We start from the raw sequence: 21,162 nt of genomic DNA on the forward strand, positions 1-21,162 counted from the left end.
CGTACAGTAATCCATGGCGTTTTCCGTACAGTAATCCATGGCGTTTTTCCATACAGTAATCCATGGCGATTTTCCGTACAGTAATCCATGGCGATTTTCCGAACAGTAATCCATGGCGATTTTCCGTACAGTAATCCATGGCGATTTTCCGTACAGTAATCCATGGCTCCTGAGGTGGAGCAGAGGGAGTGGAGCAGACCGGGTGCTTGAGTATAGCTCCCGGTAATGGCCAAGGCTCTTCTAGCGGGATCAAAGCATTTCTTACAGCTGCAGGCTCTTCTGAGGCCGTGGCGACAAGCCATGGGCAAGTGGCTTCGTTCACCACATTTTTGGCAGACTCAAGCAAAGAGTCAATCAGCTGTTCATCTTCTTTAATCTGATGAAGAATAGACACTTTACCCTCCAATTCAGCGACTTTCTGGGTTAGTTGTTGGCAATTGACACATCCAGTGGTGAGTTTGGTCATTATTCTGATTCGTTAGCTAGCAACGCTAACTAGCTTTGGTGTGGGGGTAGGCCCAAATTGAGCTAATACGCTAGCTAGCATTACGCCGCTACCGCGAGTCCAATACGATTTTCATTGCAGATAGTCTGTTTGTAACTCCACTCACTGCTTATATAGTCTGTTTGTAATCATAAAAGTGACCATGTAGGAAGCTACCACGAGTCCAATACAATTTTCTTTGCGATTTTCTATGAATGTGTGGGATGTGAATGACTTCCCTCCAGGCCTGAGTGCTTCCCACCAGGCCTGAGTGCACATGCTCTCTAGTAGGCTTAAATTCACGTCAGATAGTAGACTATCTGACGTGAATTTATGTAACTCATGAAGGTGAAAGTGGACTGAATAGTGATCTGTTAAGTAAGGTATTAAATTATGAGAGGACGACAGGATGAGAAGAGTATCTGTGTAGATATATCCCCATGTTGCTTACACCTATCCAAACCTCTCATTTCTACAGGAGGGTCTAGGGATTCATCAGACTGGAACCTCTCAGCTTTACAGGAGGGTCGAGGGATTCATCAGACTGGAACCTCTCAGCTCTACAGGAGGCTCTAGGGATTCATCAGATTGGAACCTCTCAGCTTTACAGGAGGGTCTAGGGATTCATCAGACTGGAAACTCTCAGCTTTACAGGAGGGTCTAGGGATTCATCAGACTCAAACCTCTCAGCTCTACAGGAGGGTCTAGGGATTCATTAGACTGGAACCTCTCAGCTCTACAGGAGGCTCTAGGGATTCATCAGACTGGAACCTCTCAGCTCTACAGGAGGGTCTAGGGATTCATCAGACTGGAACCTCTCAGCTCTACAGGAGGCTCTAGGGATTCATCAGACTGTAACATCTTCAGCTCTACAGGAGGCTCTAGGGATTCATCAGACTGGAACCTCTCAGCTCTACAGGAGGCTCTAGGGATTCATCAGACTGGAACCTCTCAGCTTTACAGGAGGGTCTAGGGATTCATCAGACTCAAACCTCTCAGCTCTACAGGAGCGTCTAGGGATTCATCAGACTGTAACATCTTCAGCTCTACAGGAGGGTCTAGGGATTCATCAGACTGGAACCTCTCAGCTTTACAGGAGGGTCTAGGGATTCATCAGACTGGAACCTCTCAGCTCTACAGGAGGCTCTAGGGATTTATCACACTGGAACCTCTCAGCTCTACAGGAGGGTCTAGGGATTCATCAGACTGTAACATCTTCAGCTCTACAGGAGGGTCTAGGGATTCATCAGACTGGAACCTCTCTGCTTTACAGGAGGGTCTAGGGATTCATCAGACTGGAACCTCTCAGCTCTACAGGAGGCTCTAGGGATTCATCACACTGGAACCTCTCAGCTCTACAGGAGGGTCTAGGGATTCATCAGACTGGAACCTCTCAGCTTTACAGGAGGGTCTAGGGATTCATCAGACTCAAACCTCTCAGCTCTACAGGAGCGTCTAGGAATTCATCAGACTGTAACATCTTCAGCTCTACAGGAGGGTCTAGGGATTCATCAGACTGGAACCTCTCAGCTCTACAGGAGGCTCTAGGGATTCATCACACTGGAACCTCTCAGCTCTACAGGAGGGTCTAGGGATTCATCAGACTGGAACCTCTCAGCTTTACAGGAGGGTCTAGGGATTCATCAGACTCAAACCTCTCAGCTCTACAGGAGCGTCTAGGAATTCATCAGACTGTAACATCTTCAGTTCTACAGGAGGGTCTAGGGATTCATCAGACTGGAACCTCTCAGCTCTACAGGAGGGTCTAGGGATTCATCAGACTGGAACCTCTCAGCTCTACAGGAGGGTCTAGGGATTCATCAGACTGGAACCTCTCAGCTCTACAGGAGGCTCTAGGGATTCATCATACTGGAAACTCTCAGCTCTACGGAAGGCTCCAGGGATTCATCAGACTCAAACCTCTCAGCTCTATGGGAGGCTTTAGGGATTCATCAGACTCGAACCTCTCAGCTCGACTGTAAGACTCACAATAGATATTCAGGTGATATTAAAGCTCGTACCTGATTGGTGGTTGCAGGACTCCCTGAAAAACAGGTATCCTCCGGGGCGGAGCCATCCCAACATCTTCTCTGTTAGTGACCTCAGCTCCACGTCACTCAGATACATCAGCAGCCAGTTGGAGAAGATGATGTCATAACTGATGGGGATGGGGGGTACACATCAGAAAAACATCATAACTGATGGGGGGGTACACATCAAAATAGCATCACAACTGATGGGGGGGTACACATCAGAATAACATCATAACTGATGGGGGGTACACATCAGAATAACATCATAACTGATGGGGGGGTACACATCAGAACAACAGGTACACATCAGAATTACATCATAACTGATGGGGGGTACACATCAGAATAACATCATAACTGATGGGGGGTACACATCAGAATAACATCATAACTGATGGGGGGGTACACATCAGAACAACAGGTACACATCAAAATAGCATCACAACTGATGGGGGGGTACACATCAGAATAACATCATAACTGATGGGGGGGGTACACATCAGAATAACATCATAACTGACGGGGGGGTACACATCAAAATAGCATCACAACTGATGGGGGGGTACACATCAGAATAACATCATAACTGATGGGGGGGTACACATCAGAATAACATCATAACTGATGGGGGGGGGTACACATCAGAACAACATCATAACTGAAGGGGGGTACACATCAGAATAACATCATAACTGATGGGGGGGTACACATCAGAATAACATCATAACTGATGGGGGGGTACACATCAGAATAACATCATAACTGATGGGGGGGTACACATCAGAATAACATCATAACTGATGGGGGGGTACACATCAGAATAACATCATAACTGATGGGGCGGTACACATCAGAATAACATCATAACTGATGGGGTGGTACACATCAGAAGAACATCATAACTGATGGGGGGGTACACATCAGCATAACATCATAACTGATGGGGGGGTACACATTGGAATAACATCATAAATGATGGGGGGGTACACATCAGAACAACATCATAACTAATGGGGTAGGTACACATCAGAATAACATCATAACTGATGGGGGGGTACACATCAGAATAACATAATAACTGATGGGGGGGTACACATCAGAATAACATCATAACTGATGGGGGGGTACACATCAGAATAACATCATAACTGATGGGGGGGTACACATCAGAATAACATCATAACTGATGGGGGGGTACACATCAGAATAACATCATAACTGATGGGGGGGTACACATCAGAATAACATCATAACTGATGGGGGGGTACACATCAGAATAACATCATAACTGATGGCGGGTACACATCAGAATAACATCATAACTGATGGGGGGTACACATCAGAATAACATCATAACTGATGGGGGGTACACATCAGACCAACAGGCACACATCAGAATAACATCATAACTGATGGGGGGTACACATCAGAATAACATCATAACTGATGGGGGGGGTACACATCAGAATAACATCATAACTGATGGGGGGTACACATCAGAATAACATCATAACTTATGGGGGGTACACATCAGAATAACATCATAACTGATGGGGTGGTATACATCAGAATAACATCATAACTGATGGGGGGTACACATCAGAATAACATCATAACTGATGGGGCGGTACACATCAGAATAACATCATAACTGATGGGGGGGTACACATCAGAATAACATCATTACTGATGGGGGGTACACATCAGAATAACATCATAACTGATGGGGGCGGTACACATCAGAATAACATCATAACTGATGGGGGGGTAAACATCAGAATAACATCATAACTGATGGGGGGGTACACATCAGAATAACATCATAACTGATGGGGGGGGTACACATCAGAATAACATCATAACTGAGGGGGGTACACAACAGAATAACATCATAACTGATGGGGGGGGTACACATCAGAATAACATCATAACTGATGGGGGGTACACATCAGAATAACATCATAACTGATGGGGGGGTACACATCAGAATAACATCATAACTGATGGGGGGGTACACATCAGAATAACATCATAACTGATGGGGGGTACACATCAGAATAACATCATAACTGATGGGGGGGGGTACACATCAGAATAACATCATAACTGATGGGGGGTACACATCAGAATAACATCACAACTGATGGGGGGGTACACATCAGAATAACATCATAACTGATGGGGGGTACACATCAGAATAACATCACAACTGATGGGGGGTACACATCAGAATAACATCATAACTGATGGGGGGGTACACATCAGAATAACATCATAACTGATGGGGGGGGTACACATCAGAATAACATCATAACTGATGGGGGGGTACACATCAGAATAACATAACTGAGGGGGGTACACAACAGAATAACATCATAACTGATGGGGGGGTACACATCAGAATAACATCATAACTGATGGGGGGTACACATCAGAATAACATCATAACTGATGGGGGGGTACACATCAGAATAACATCATAACTGATGGGGGGGTACACATCAGAATAACATCATAACTGATGGGGGGTACACATCAGAATAACATCATAACTGATGGGGGGGGTACACATCAGAATAACATCATAACTGATGGGGGGGTACACATCAGAATAACATCACAACTGATGGGGGGGGTACACATCAGAATAACATCATAACTGATGGGGGGTACACATCAGAATAACATCATAACTGATGGGGGGGTACACATCAGAATAACATCATAACTGATGGGGGGGTACACATCAGAATAACATCATAACTGATGGGGGGGTACACATCAGAATAACATCATAACTGATGGGGGGGTACACATCAGAATAACATCATAACTGATGGGGGGTACACATCAGAATAACATCATAACTGATGGGGGGTACACATCAGAATAACATCATAACTGATGGGGGGGTACACATCAGAATAACATCATAACTGATGGGGGGGTACACATCAGAATAACATCCTAACTGATGGGGGGGTACACATCAGAATAACATCATAACTGATGGGGGGGTACACATCAGAATAACATCATAACTGATGGGGGGGTACACATCAGAATAACATCATAACTGATGGGGGGGTACACATCAGAATAACATCATAACTGATGGGGAGTACACATCAGAATAACATCATAACTGATGGGGGGTACACATCAGAATAACATCATAACTGATGGGGGGTACACATCAGAATAACATCATAACTGATGGGGGGTACACATCAGAATAACATCATAACTGATGGGGGGTACACATCAGAATAACATCATAACTGATGGGGCGGTACACATCAGAATAACATCATAACTGATGGGGGGGGGGGGGTACACATCAGAATAACATCATAACTGATGGGGGGGTACACATCAGAATAACATCATAACTGATGGGGGGGGTACACATCAGAACAACATCATAACTGAAGGGGGGTACACATCAGAATAACATCATAACTAATGGGGGGGTACACATCAGAATAACATCATAACTGATGGGGGGATACACATCAGAATAACATCATAACTGATGGGGGGTACACATCAGAATAACATCATAACTGATGGGGGGGTACACATCAGAATAACATCATAACTGATGGGGCGGTACACATCAGAATAACATCATAACTGATGGGGTGGTACACATCAGAAGAACATCATAACTGATGGGGGGTACACATCAGAATAACATCATAACTGATGGGGGCGGTACACATCAGAACAACAGGTACACATCAGAATAACATCATAACTGATGGGGGGGTACACATCAGAATAATATCCTGCCTGTTTGGCCCTGTCCGGGGGTATCATCGGATGGGGCCACAGTGTCTTCTGATCCCTCCTGTCTCAGCCTCCAGTATTTATGCTGCAGTAGTTTATGTGTCGGGGGGCTAGGGTCAGTCTGTTACATCTGGAGTATTCTCTTGTCTTATCCGGTGTCCTGTGTGAATGTAAATATGCTCTCTCTAATTCTCTCTTTCTCTCTTTCTTTCTTTCTCTCGGAGGACCTGAGCCCTAGGACCATGCCTCAGGACTACCTGGCATGATGACTCCTTGCTGTCCCCAGTCCACCTGGCCATGCTGCTGCTCCAGTTTCAACTGTTCTGCCTGCGGCTACGGAACCCTGACCTGTTCACCGGACGTGCTTGTTGCACCCTCGACAATTACTATGATTATTATTATTTGACCATGCTGGTCATTTACGAACATTTTAACATCTTGACCATGTTCTGTTATAATATCCACCCGGCACAGCCAGAAGAGGACTGGCCACCCCTCATAGCCTGGTTCCTCTCTAGGTTTCTTCCTAGGTTTTTGGCCTTTCTCAGGAGTTTTTCCTAGGGAGTTTTTCCCAGCCACCGTGCTTCTTTCACATGCATTGCTTGCTGTTTGGGGTTTTAGGCTGGGTTTCTGTACAGCACTTTGAGATTTCAGCTGATGTACGAAGGGCTATATAAATACATTTGATTTGATTTGATTTTGAATAACATCATAACTGATGGGGGCGGTACACATCAGAATAACATCATAACTGATGGGGGGGGTACACATCAGAATAACATCATAACTGATGGGGGGTACACATCAAAATAGCATCACAACTGATGGGGGGGTACACATCAGAATAACATCATAACTGATGGGGGGTACACATCAGAATAACATCATAACTGATGGGGGGGTACACATCAGAATAACATCATAACTAATGGGGGGGTACACATCAGAATAACATCATAACTGAAGGGGGGGTACACATCAGAATAACATCATAACTGATGGGGGGGTACACATCAAAATAGCATCACAACTGATGGGGGGGTACACATCAGAATAACATCATAACTGATGGGGGGGTACACATCAGAATAACATCATAACTGATGGGGGGGGTACACATCAGAACAACATCATAACTGAAGGGGGGGTACACATCAGAATAACATCATAACTGATGAGGGGGTACACATCAGAATAACATCATAACTGATGGGGGGGTACACATCAGAATAACATCATAACTGATGGGGGGTACACATCAGAATAACATCATAACTGATGGGGCGGTACACATCAGAATAACATCATAACTGATGGGGTGGTACACATCAGAATAACATCATAACTGATGGGGGGTACACATCAGAATAACATCATAACTGATGGGGGGGTACACATCAGAATAACATCATAACTGATGGGGGGGTACACATCAGAATAACATCATAACTGATGGGGGGGTACACATCAGAATAACATCATAACTAATGAGGGGGTACACATCAGAATAACATCATAACTGATGGGGGGTACACATCAGAATAACATCATAACTGATGGGGGGGTACACATCAGAATTACATCATAACTGATGGGGGGTACACATCAGAATAAAATCATAACTGATGGGGGGTACACATCAGAATAACATCATAACTGATGGGGGGGTACACATCAGAATAACATCATAACTGATGGGGGGGTACACATCAGAATAACATCATAACTGATGGGGGGGGTACACATCAGAATAACATCATAACTGATGGGGGGGTACACATCAGAATAACATCATAACTGATGGGGGCGGTACACATCAGAATAACATCATAACTGATGGGGGGGTACACATCAGAATAACATCATAACTGATGGGGGGTACACATCAAAATAGCATCACAACTGATGGGGGGGTACACATCAGAATAACATCATAACTGATGGGGGGTACACATCAGAACAACATCATAACTGAAGGGGGGTACACATCAGAATAACATCATAACTGATGGGGGGTACACATCAGAATAACATCATAACTGATGGGGGGGTACACATCAGAATAACATCATAACTGATGGGGGGTACACATCAGAATAACATCATAACTGATGGGGGGGTACACATCAAAATAGCATCATAACTTATGGGGGGGTACACATCAGAATAACATCATAACTGATGGGGTGGTACACATCAGAATAACATCATAACTGATGGGGGGGTACACATCAGAATAACATCATAACTGATGGGGGTACACATCAGAATAACATCATAACTGATGGGGGTACACATCAGAATAACATCATAACTGATGGGGGGGGTACACATCAGAATAACATCATAACTGATGGGGGGGTACACATCAAAATAGCATCATAACTTATGGGGGGGTACACATCAGAATAACATCATAACTGATGGGGTGGTACACATCAGAATAACATCATAACTGATGGGGGGGTACACATCAGAATAACATCATAACTGATGGGGGTACACATCAGAATAACATCATAACTGATGGGGGTACACATCAGAATAACATCATAACTGATGGGGGGGTACACATCAGAATAACATCATAACTAATGGGGGGGTACACATCAGAATAACATCATAACTGAAGGGGGGGTACACATCAGAATAACATCATAACTGATGGGGGGGTACACATCAAAATAGCATCACAACTGATGGGGGGGTACACATCAGAATAACATCATAACTGATGGGGGGGTACACATCAGAATAACATCATAACTGATGGGGGGGGTACACATCAGAACAACATCATAACTGAAGGGGGGGTACACATCAGAATAACATCATAACTGATGAGGGGGTACACATCAGAATAACATCATAACTGATGGGGGGGTACACATCAGAATAACATCATAACTGATGGGGGGTACACATCAGAATAACATCATAACTGATGGGGCGGTACACATCAGAATAACATCATAACTGATGGGGTGGTACACATCAGAATAACATCATAACTGATGGGGGGTACACATCAGAATAACATCATAACTGATGGGGGGGTACACATCAGAATAACATCATAACTGATGGGGGGGTACACATCAGAATAACATCATAACTGATGGGGGGGTACACATCAGAATAACATCATAACTAATGAGGGGGTACACATCAGAATAACATCATAACTGATGGGGGGTACACATCAGAATAACATCATAACTGATGGGGGGGTACACATCAGAATTACATCATAACTGATGGGGGGTACACATCAGAATAAAATCATAACTGATGGGGGGTACACATCAGAATAACATCATAACTGATGGGGGGGTACACATCAGAATAACATCATAACTGATGGGGGGGTACACATCAGAATAACATCATAACTGATGGGGGGGGTACACATCAGAATAACATCATAACTGATGGGGGGGTACACATCAGAATAACATCATAACTGATGGGGGCGGTACACATCAGAATAACATCATAACTGATGGGGGGGTACACATCAGAATAACATCATAACTGATGGGGGGTACACATCAAAATAGCATCACAACTGATGGGGGGGTACACATCAGAATAACATCATAACTGATGGGGGGTACACATCAGAACAACATCATAACTGAAGGGGGGTACACATCAGAATAACATCATAACTGATGGGGGGTACACATCAGAATAACATCATAACTGATGGGGGGGTACACATCAGAATAACATCATAACTGATGGGGGGTACACATCAGAATAACATCATAACTGATGGGGGGGTACACATCAAAATAGCATCATAACTTATGGGGGGGTACACATCAGAATAACATCATAACTGATGGGGTGGTACACATCAGAATAACATCATAACTGATGGGGGGGTACACATCAGAATAACATCATAACTGATGGGGGTACACATCAGAATAACATCATAACTGATGGGGGTACACATCAGAATAACATCATAACTGATGGGGGGGGTACACATCAGAATAACATCATAACTGATGGGGGGTACACATCAGAATAACATCATAACTGATGGGGGGGTACACATCAGAATAACATCATAACTGATGGGGGGGTACACATCAGAATAACATCATAACTGATGGGGGGTACACATCAGAATAACATCAAAACTGATGGGGGGTACACATCAGAATAACATCATAGCTGATGGGGGGGTACACATCAGAATAACATCATAACTGATGGGAGGGGTACACATCAGAATAACATCATAACTGATGGGGGTGGTACACATCAGAATAACATCACAACTGATGGGGGGTACACATCAGAATAACATCACAACTGATGGGGGGGTACACATCAGAATAACATCATAACTGATGGGGGGGGTACACATCAGAATAACATCATAACTGAGGGGGGTACACAACAGAATAACATCATAACTGATGGGGGGGGGGTACACATCAGAATAACATCATAACTGATGGGGGTACACATCAGAATAACATCATAACTGATGGGGGGGTACACATCAGAATAACATCATAACTGATGGGGGGGTACACATCAGAATAACATCATAACTGATGGGGGGTACACATCAGAATAACATCATAACTGATGGGGGGGGGGGTACACATCAGAATAACATCATAACTGATGGGGGGTACACATCAGAATAACATCACAACTGATGGGGGGGGTACACATCAGAATAACATCATAACTGATGGCGGGTACACATCAGAATAACATCATAACTGATGGGGGGTACACATCAGAATAACATCATAACTCATGGGGGGGTACACATCAGAATAACATCATAACTGATGGGGGGGTACACATCAGAATAACATCATAACTGATGGGGGGGGTACACATCAGAATAACATCATAACTGATGGGGGGTACACATCAGAATAACATCATAACTGATGGGGGGGGTACACATCAGAATAACATCATAACTGATGGGGGGTACACATCAGAATAACATCATAACTGATGGGGGGGTACACATCAGAATAACATCATAACTGATGGGGGGTACACATCAGAATAACATCATAACTGATGGGGGGTACACATCAGAGTAACATCATAACTGATGGGGGGGTACACATCAGAATAACATCCTAACTGGTGGGGGGTACACATCAGAATAACATCACAACTGATGGGGGGGTACACATCAGAATAACATCATAACTGATGGGGGGTACACATCAGAATAACATCATAACTGATGGGGGGTACACATCAGAATAACATCATAACTGATGGGGGGGTACACATCAGAATAACAGGTACACATCAGAATAACATCATAACTGATGGGGGGTACACATCAGAATAACATCATAACTGATGGGGGGGTACACATCAGAATAACATCATAACTGATGGGGGGGGTACACATCAGAATAACATCATAACTGATGGGGGGTACACATCAGAATAACATCATAACTGATGGGGGGTACACATCAGAATAACATCATAACTGATGGGGGGGTACACATCAGAATAACATCATAACTGATGGGGGGGTACACATCAGAATAACATCATAACTGATGGGGGGTACACATCAGAATAACATCATAACTGATGGGGGGGTACACATCAGAATAACATCCTAACTGATGGGGGGTACACATCAGAATAACATCACAACTGATGGGGGGGGTACACATCAGAATAACATCATAACTGATGGGGGGTACACATCAGAATAACATCATAACTGATGGGGGGTACACATCAGAATAACATCATAACTGATGGGGGGGTACACATCAGAATAACAGGTACACATCAGAATAACATCATAACTGATGGGGGGTACACATCAGAATAACATCATAACTGATGGGGGGGTACACATCAGAATAACATCATAACTAATGGGGGGGGGTACACATCAGAATAACATCATAACTGATGGGGGGTACCCATCAGCTTTATGCAACCCCTGTGTCAAAAATGGCACCGTATTCCCTTTATATTGTACTACTTTAGAGCCATATTGGCCCTGGTAAACAGTAGTACACTACCCTAAGGGCCCTAGTCAACAGTAGTGCACTACCCTATTGGTCCTGGTCTACAGTAGAGCACTACCCTATTGGTCCTGGTCTACAGTAGTGCACTACCCTATTGGTCCTGGTCTACAGTAGAGCACTACCCTATTGGTCCTGGTCTACAGTAGTGCACTACCCTATTGGTCCTGGTCTACAGTAGTGCACTACCTGAGCAATAGGGCACCATCTGGAACACAGCACTAATTTGTTACCTCATATCGGTGTTTTCAGTTCCAAGAGATTCATTGAGAAATTGAGTGTTTCCAAAATATGTCCTGGCCTTTATTAAGAGTGAAGAAATAGCGACACCAACCCAGTGGATAACGGAATGCTAAAGGTGTAGGTGAGACATCTCATCAAACAATCACCTTAGCCAACCTTAGCCAAACAATCACCTTAGCCAACCTTAGCCAAACAATCACCTTAGCCAACCTTAGCCAAACAATCACCTTAGCCAACCTTAGCCAAACAATAACCTTAGCCAACCTTAGCCAAACAATCACCTTAGCCAACCTTAGCCAAACAATAACCTTAGCCTTATCAATCCAAAGTCACAATGTCAACAGATTAATGTATTTTCTTATTTAACCTTTATTTAACTAGGCAAGTCAGTTCCTATTCTTATTTAGAATGACGGCCTACTCCGGCCAAACCCTGACGACGCTGGGCCAATTGTGCCGCCGCCCTATGGGACTCCCAATCACAGCCAGATCTGATACAGCCTGGATTCAAACCAGGTACTATAGTGACACCTTCTGTACTGAGATGCAGTGCCTTAGACCGCTGCACCACTCGGGAGCCAACAAAACACCCCAAAATCCCAACAGAGAATTTATACTGAGACGCAGGCCTAGAGGTGCAAAGAGAGGATGGTATATTACTGGAAACTTTCGAAGTTTACCAGTAACTTTTGAAGCTTACCAGTAACCTGACAGAATTTTGGTATCTTTCGATTAATAAATGGAATCTTAGAAGATGAAATCTAGTGTCCTTTTTTGGTACTACAGATTATCACAGGTGTCTGTAATGATCTCTGGCCCTTTGTTGGCCTTATCACATGGAAAATATATAAGATGATTTTAAAATAATCAATAGTATGGCAAAGCTGTAAAACATTATCTTAAATATATACCATCAACTTAGTGAATAATTTTTTTGTTTAATATGAGGGTTTCAGCATGAAATATCCTTGACATATTTTTTCATACTCTTGTATTTATTTTACTATGTCACTATGTGTTGTTGTTGATGTTTTGGGGCCAAACTGATGGCAGTTATGAAACAAGTCAACAGTAGGAAGAGTTGCAGAGTTCTTTCATTAATTAGGCTATTTTCTCTTGAACCATTTGGTCCATCCACTAGAAACACATTGACAATATGGCCACAGGTATAAAAAAAAATATCATATATATTAATACATTTTTTCCAAATTGCCATAGATTTACCTGTTAATTACCAAAATTACAGAAGATTTTGGTAACTGTGGTAAACTATGTAAACCTCTTGTATAATATATTATTATAATATTATTATATTATACACATCCTATCAAACAGCAGACCTGTTTTTGGGGAAGTCTAGCTTGGTGACGTCTGCCTGGAGGAAGGAGGCGTTGCCATGGTGACTGTTGTCCTGTCTGTTCTTCTCCACGAAGCTCTCCATAAAGTCGACCGCTGTCACGTGACTGGCCTGGGTCAACAGGTGGCTGGTGAATCTACTGGAAGAGACCAAACAAACAAACACAAAGGTCAAACACCTCCACATCAGACAGCGAGAGTCAACTGCCAACTGTCAACAAGAGTCAATGTCACCTGACCAGGAAAAACAGGTTCCCATCATAGCCCAGGGCCACGGAGTTTTACCTGTCAGGTCACATGGTCAGTTAAACCTCATGTCTCTACAGAGATCATGACGCAGTATATGCTTGTTGTTATTAACGGTCTATCTGGTCAGTTGTTTTATGGATATAGTTCAATAGACCCACTGACCCGATGCCGGCGCCCAGCTCCAGGACCCTCTGACCGGAAAGGCTGGGCAGCAGGGAGAGGATCTCAGGCAGTTCGTGCTGGGTCAGCTCCTGGGCATGAGAGTCCAACATCATTTCCTCAACCGTGGCCTGGCGGCTGTGCTCCTTCCAGAACTCTGTCATCGTACTCCTCTTTACTCAGAGTGGAGAGAAGAACTAAAGCAAACTGCTGGACAAATACACAACAACAATAACACCAACAACAACATACTGTATTTGTATATTGTTTTATGTACCCAGTCTGTGAGTTATTTTGCTAGGAATTGCCATTCTATTCTATGCTATGCTATGTTATTCTATGCTATTCTATTCTGTCATTCTATGCTACATTTTTCTATTCTATGCTATTCTATTATATTCAATGCTATAATATTATATGCTATGTTATTCAATTCTATTCCATGTTATTCTATGCTATTCTATGCTATGTTTTCCATGCTATGTTATTCTATGTTATGCTATTCTGTTCTATGCTATTCTATGTTATTATATGCTATGTGATTCTATTCTATGCATTCTATGCTATATTATTCTATGCTATGTTATTCTATGCTATACTTTGCTATTCTATTCTATGCTATGTTATTATATTCTATACTATTATATTCTGTTATTCTATGGTATGTTATTATATTCTATGATATGTGATTATTTTCTATGCTATATTATTCTATGATAAGTTATTCTATTATATTCTATGCTATGCTATTCTAGTCTATGCTATTCTTTGCTATTCTATTCTATGCTATGTTATTATATTCTATGCTATTATATGCTATACTATGCTATTCTATGCTATGTTATTTCATGCTATGTTATTATACTCTATGCTATTCTATTCTATGCTATTCTTTTATATTCTATGCTATTCTATGCTATTCTATGTTATTATATGTTATTATATTCTATGCTATTCTATGCCATGTTATTCTATTCTATGTTATTAAATGCTATGTTATTATATTCTATGCCCTTCTATTCTATGTTATTATATGCTATGTTATTATATTCTATGCTATGTTATTCTATGCTATTCTATTTTAAAGCTATTGTAGACTACAGGAAGTGGTAAACTGAGTTTGATACTGTAGTGTTACAATAGAACGAGAGCAACAACAAGAGGTACTACTCTCCAAAACTCTAAATCACTGGAACAAAATATTGTAGAAATCAACCACTGTTTTGTAAAGAATGCCAACACAATGAAAACGTTTGTCACGTCAATTACTGTCATATACTACCACCACAACCTCAAATACCTAAAAGCAATATGAACCAAAATAACAACAATCACAACTACTGCTAACAGGTTATATAACGGTCACATAACAGGTCATAATCATTCATAAATCACTATAACAGCCTGACGACTCAAACTGAATTATTCCGCTGCTCTGTCGTTCGGGTTCGTGGGTTTGGCATAGCGTTTGGAGGGAGAAAGGAGTTTGGGTAGCCAGGCAATAAAACTGCAGCAGCAATCTCGATTAGTAGCCAACTAGCCTACTATCAACGTATCAACTATCAATGTATCATCCAGTAGTAAACTGGAATGTAAAAACACTCCAGAACTCATCTACAGCAGTTTGCGTTACTTCCATCATTTGCGTGAATATACTAAACTCAGAACACATGTTGGGCCAAAAAAACCTTGTATTATTAACGTCTGATAAGAAAATGTCAACCACATTGAATAAACCCACACTGTTATTTACAGTCGATAGAGGATGTAAACCATTTCATTCTTACCTTTGGTGTCCATGTTTGATGCTTAAAATATATATATATATATTGAGAGAACAAAAAGGGCTCAGAATAACTATTACTGTTAGTATTTAGTGATACTAACAGCATCAATTATCAGCCGATGGAATGTTGAGTGTTATTACTGGCAGACTAATGGAAACTTGTTGAGTGCTCGTGTTTAAATAAGCGTTGACCATAATGCGCGTGTATGAGTTGGCTTTCCACATCCATAAGGTGCAGAACTGACCATACTGATGCGCGGAATAAGGGAGGGGAGAGAACAATTACGCATGAATAATCATCTGGGTAAAAAAATGGGGGTCTTCGGTGTCTGCTATCTGACGCGTTATGTTAGGACGGGATTTCCCTTACCGTATAACCAGACCTTGACTGTCGATGAACGGATCTGGTGATATGTCAATCATTCAGAGGAGGAGATAAGGCGATATTGAGTCATCCATCCATGTGGAAGTAAAAAAATAAGATTTAGTTGTATGTACATTAGGGTGTATTAAAGATATAGCCGGTGGTCTGAGCAAAGTGCATATGCGTGCGTTATTTTACCGCGGTTGAAACGAGTCCCGTTCGTCCAGAATGTGCTGACACGGTTCGGATGGGAGCCGCTCATGTGTGGTGTGGCATGCATGCGAGGATTGCGCAATATTGCCTCATGCAGCTGCTTTCTGCAAAAGCGTGGCCTTTAAAGGGCCAGCCTGAGGCAGGAGGCGCATGGTTCAGATTAATAATGATGAAACACATGCAACAGATTACAGCGTGACCAAACGACAATTTTAAATGTTAATTATTTTTTTTATTAGGAATTACACATTTTCTTTCCATAATGTGAGGACAGGTGTTATGAGAAGCAAATCAGTTTTATAATGGACATAATCACAATAAGTTACTTAATAAAATTCACGTTGAGAGAGAGAGAAAGAGAGACAGAGACAGAGAAAGAGAGAGAGAATTTGTATATTATCTACCTCACTTGCTTTGGCAATGTTAACATATGTTTCCCATGCCAATAAAGTCCCTTGACTTGAATTGAATTGAGAGAGAGAGAGAGCCAAAGACCCACAAAGAATTCGAAAACAAATCCAATTTTGATAAACTCCCATATCTATTAGGTGAAATACCACAGTGTGCCATCACAGCAGTAAGATTTGTGACCTGTTGCCATAAAAAAGGGCAACCAGTGAAGAACAAACACCATTGTAAATACAACCCATATTTATGTTGATTTATTTTCCCTTTTGTACTTTAACCATTTGCACATCATTACAACACTGTATACATACATAATATGACATTTGACATGTTGTCACATCCTGACCAGTAATAGGGGTTATTTGTTATTGTAGTTTGGTCAGGACGTGGCAGAGGGTATTTGTTTTATGTGATTCGGGGTGGTGGTTTGTTTAGTAGGGTATTTGATTTATGTATTCCGGGGGTTTTTGAGCACTGTTCTATGTTAGTGTATTTCTATGTTCTGTCTAGTCTTTGTTAATTGGGGTTGGACTCTCAATTGGAGGCAGGTGTTTTCTAGTTGCCTCTGATTGAGAGTCCTATATATAGGTATGTGTTTGTTGAGTGCTTTGTGGGATATTGTTCTGTGTATAGCTTGTGCCTTACCAGCCTGTGAATAGTCGTTGTGTTTTCTTTGTGTACGTGTTTATTTTGGTTCTCCTTCTTGTCCGAATATAATAAAGAAGATGAGTGCACATTTCCCCGCTGCATTTTGGTCATCTCTACACAACGACACCCGTGACACATGTCTTTATTCTTTTGGAACTTTTGTGAGTGTAATGTTTACTGTTTATTTCACTTTTGTTTATTATCTATTTCACTTGCTTTGGCAATGTAAACATGTCACGACTTCCACCGAAGTCGGTCCCTCTCCTTGTTCGGGCGGTGTTCGGCGGTCAACGCCACCGACCTTCTAGCCATCACTGATTCATTTTTCATTTTCCATTGGCTTTGTCTTGTCTTCCTTCACACCTGGTTCCAATCCCATCAATTATATGTTGTGTATTTAACCCTTTGTTTCCTCTCATGTCCTTGTCGGAGATTGTTTTATTGTATGTGATTGTGCTAGTATGTGTTGGTGTGCAACGGGTTTTGTACCCACTTTTGTACCCACTGTTGTTTTTATATGTTTTGGTTTTCGGAGTTTTGTGAGCACTTATTAAACGACTCTGTTTATACCGAGTTCGTTCTCCTGCACCTGACTTCCCTGCCACCAACACGCACCCATTACAAAATCTCCGACCACAACTATGGAGTCAGCAGGAGAAGGTACCCCGGCCATTGAGGTGGAGGAGTGCGTCCAAGAGCATGCAGTTATGCTTCACCATCTTGGCGTCGCCATGGATCGCGTTGTCCAGACAATGGACCGCTGGAGTTCTTCCAGCGCCTCCACCCGCACAGCCGGGGTCTCTCTTGATCACCCCTTTCCCGCAGGAACCCAGTGGGATCCGTCTCTCCTTGCCCCAGGAGTACGACGGGAGGGCTGCAAACTGCCAGGGGTTCTTGTTACAGTTAAACCTTTATCTGGCCACCGTCCACCCGGCTCCATCGGACCGTGAGAGGGTGTCCGCCCTCGTCTCGTGCCTCACCAGGAGAGCCCTGGAGTGGGCCAACGCCATGTGGAGAGAGGGAGATGCGGCGTTGGACCAGTTTGAGGAGTTCACCCGCCGTTTCCGGGCAGTCTTCGACCACCCGCCAGAGGGTAGAGCGGCGGGTGAGCGCCTCTACCATCTGAGGCAGGAGATGAGGAGCTTCCAGGAGTTTGCCCTGGAGTTTAGGACCCTGGCTGCCGGCGCGGGATGGAACAACAGGGCCCTGATCGACCATTATCGTTGCAGTCTGCACGAGGACGTCTGTCGGCGGCTGGCCTGCAGAGACACCACCCTCACATTTGACCAGCTGGTGGACCTGTCCATCCGGCTGGACAACCTGCTGGCTACTCGCGGACGTTCAGATCGGGGTCTGGTGGTTCCATCCTCCCGCACCCCCTCTCCAATACCCATGGAGCTGGGAGGGGCAGTGCGCAGGGAGACCGGAGGGGGTCCCCGCTCATGCACCATCTGTGGCCGCAGAGGTCACACTGCCGGTTGGTGCCGGGTTGGTTCCTCTGAGAATCAAGGCAGCAGGCAGGGCGCTCTGGCATCATCCCAGGTGAGCCGGCACCATTCTCACCCAGAGCCCTCTGTTGTACATATGTTTGTGTCTGTTACGTTCCCTGAATTTCCCCCGCATTCCCAGCATAAGGCGCTCGTCGATTCAGGCCTGGCTGGGAATTTTATTGATAATGCTTTAGCCTATAGCTTAGGGATCCCTATTGTTCCCGTGGATGTGCCCTTCCCCATTCACACCTTAGATAGTTGACCATTAGGTTCAGAGTTAATTAGGGAGGTCACCGCGTCGTTGGGCATGGTGACGCAGGGGGGTCATACGGAGAGAATTAGTGTCTTCCTTATTGTTTCCCATGGTGCTGGGCCTACCCTGGTTAGCTTGTCATAACCCCACTGTTTCATGGCAACAGAGGGCTCTCACGGGGTGGTCGCGAGAGTGCTCAGGTAGGTGTTTAGGGGTTCCATTGGTGCTACTACGGTGGAAAGTCCAGACCAGGTCTCCACCGTGTGCATTCCCCCTGAATATGCCGATTTGAAGGCGACTCAATTACCACCTCATCAATGGGGCGATTGTGCGATAGATCTCCTGGTAGATGCTGCACTTCCCAGGAGTCACGTGTATCCCCTCTCACAAGTGGAGACGGAGGCTATGGAAACATATGTCTCCGAATCCCTGCGTCAGGGGTACATTCGGTCCTCCACTTCACCCGCCTCCTTGAGTTTCTTTTTTGTGAAGGAGGGAGGTCTATGGCGTGTATTGACTATCGGGGTCTGAATCAGATCACTGTGAGGTATAGCTACCCGCTACCGCTCAAAGCCACAGCGATAGAGTCAATGCACGCTTCTTCACTAAACTAGATCTCAGGAGCGCTTACAACCTGGTGCGTATCCGAGAGGGAGACGAGTGGAAGACAGCTTTCAGTACCACCTCTGGGCACTATGAGTACCTCGTCATGCCATACTGGTTGATGAATGCGCCATCAGTCTTCCAAGCCTTTGTAGATGAGATTTTCAGGGACCTGCACGGGCAGGGTGGAGTGGTGTATATTGATGACATTTTGATATACTCCGCTACACGCGCTGAGCATGTGTCCCTGGTGCGCAGAGTGCTTGGTCGCCTGTTGGAGCATGACCTGTATGTCAAGGCTGAGACGTACTGTGAGAAATGGCTGTTCTTCCAGCAGTCCGTCTCCTTCCTAGGGTATCGCATTTCCACTTCAGGGGTGGAGATGGAGAGTGACCGCATTGCAGCCGTGCGTAATTGGCCGACTCCCACCACGGTAAAGGAGGAGCAGTGGTTCTTAGGGTTTGCCAACTACTACCGGAGGTTTATCCGGGGTTTTGGTCAGGGGGCGGCTCCCATTACCTCACTGCTGAAGGGGGGCCCGGTACGCTTGCAGTGGTCAGCTGAGGCGGACAGGGCTTTTAGTCACCTGAGGGCTCTGTTTACCTCGGCTCCCGTGTTGGCCCATCTGGATCCCTCTTTGGCATTCATAGTGGAGGTGGACGCATCCGAGGCTGGGATAGGAGCGGTGGTCTCTCAGCCACCTAAGCTCCGCCCCTGTGCCTTCTTCTCGAAGAAGCTCAGCCTGGCGGAGTAAAACTATGATGTGGGGGACCGGGAGCTGTTGGCTGTCGTCAAGGCCTTGAAGGCGTGGAGACATTGGCTTGAGGGGGCTAAACACCCTTTTCTCATCTGGACTGACCACCGCAATCTGGAGTACATCCGGGCGGCGAGGAGACTGAACCCTCGCCAGGCAAGGTGGGCCATGTTTTTCACCCGTTTTGTGTTTACCCTTTCCTACAGACCAGGCTCTCAGAACATTAAGGCAGACGCATTGTCCCGGCTGTATGACACAGAGGAGTGGCCCATGGA

General features: G+C 44.1%; 1 protein-coding gene across 5 annotated transcripts in view; it reads right to left on the minus strand.

Moving 5' to 3' along the window:
- Nucleotides 1-16,825, minus strand: part of LOC115205744 (phosphoethanolamine N-methyltransferase 3) — a 44,207-nt gene extending 27,382 nt beyond the window's left edge. Inside the window, exons 1-5 of one of the 5 annotated variants that reach the window (XM_029772027.1) lie at nt 16,717-16,825; nt 16,525-16,558; nt 14,372-14,541; nt 13,945-14,100; nt 2,506-2,642 (exon numbers count right to left, since the gene is read on the minus strand). In XM_029772027.1, coding sequence (XP_029627887.1) covers nt 2,506-2,642; nt 13,945-14,100; nt 14,372-14,532 — 454 coding nt within the window. In that variant the 5' untranslated portion in view covers nt 14,533-14,541; nt 16,525-16,558; nt 16,717-16,825. Of the gene's footprint in view, nt 1-2,505; nt 2,643-13,944; nt 14,101-14,371; nt 14,547-16,155; nt 16,474-16,524; nt 16,559-16,716 lie in introns of those variants that run through there. The other 4 variants (XM_029772028.1, XM_029772025.1, XM_029772024.1 and 1 more) reach the window with 4 other exon arrangements.
- Nucleotides 16,826-21,162: the final 4,337 nt, after the last annotated feature.

This window comes from Salmo trutta, chromosome 13, assembly GCF_901001165.1.
Source record: "Salmo trutta chromosome 13, fSalTru1.1, whole genome shotgun sequence".
Classification (NCBI taxonomy): domain Eukaryota; kingdom Metazoa; phylum Chordata; class Actinopteri; order Salmoniformes; family Salmonidae; genus Salmo; species Salmo trutta.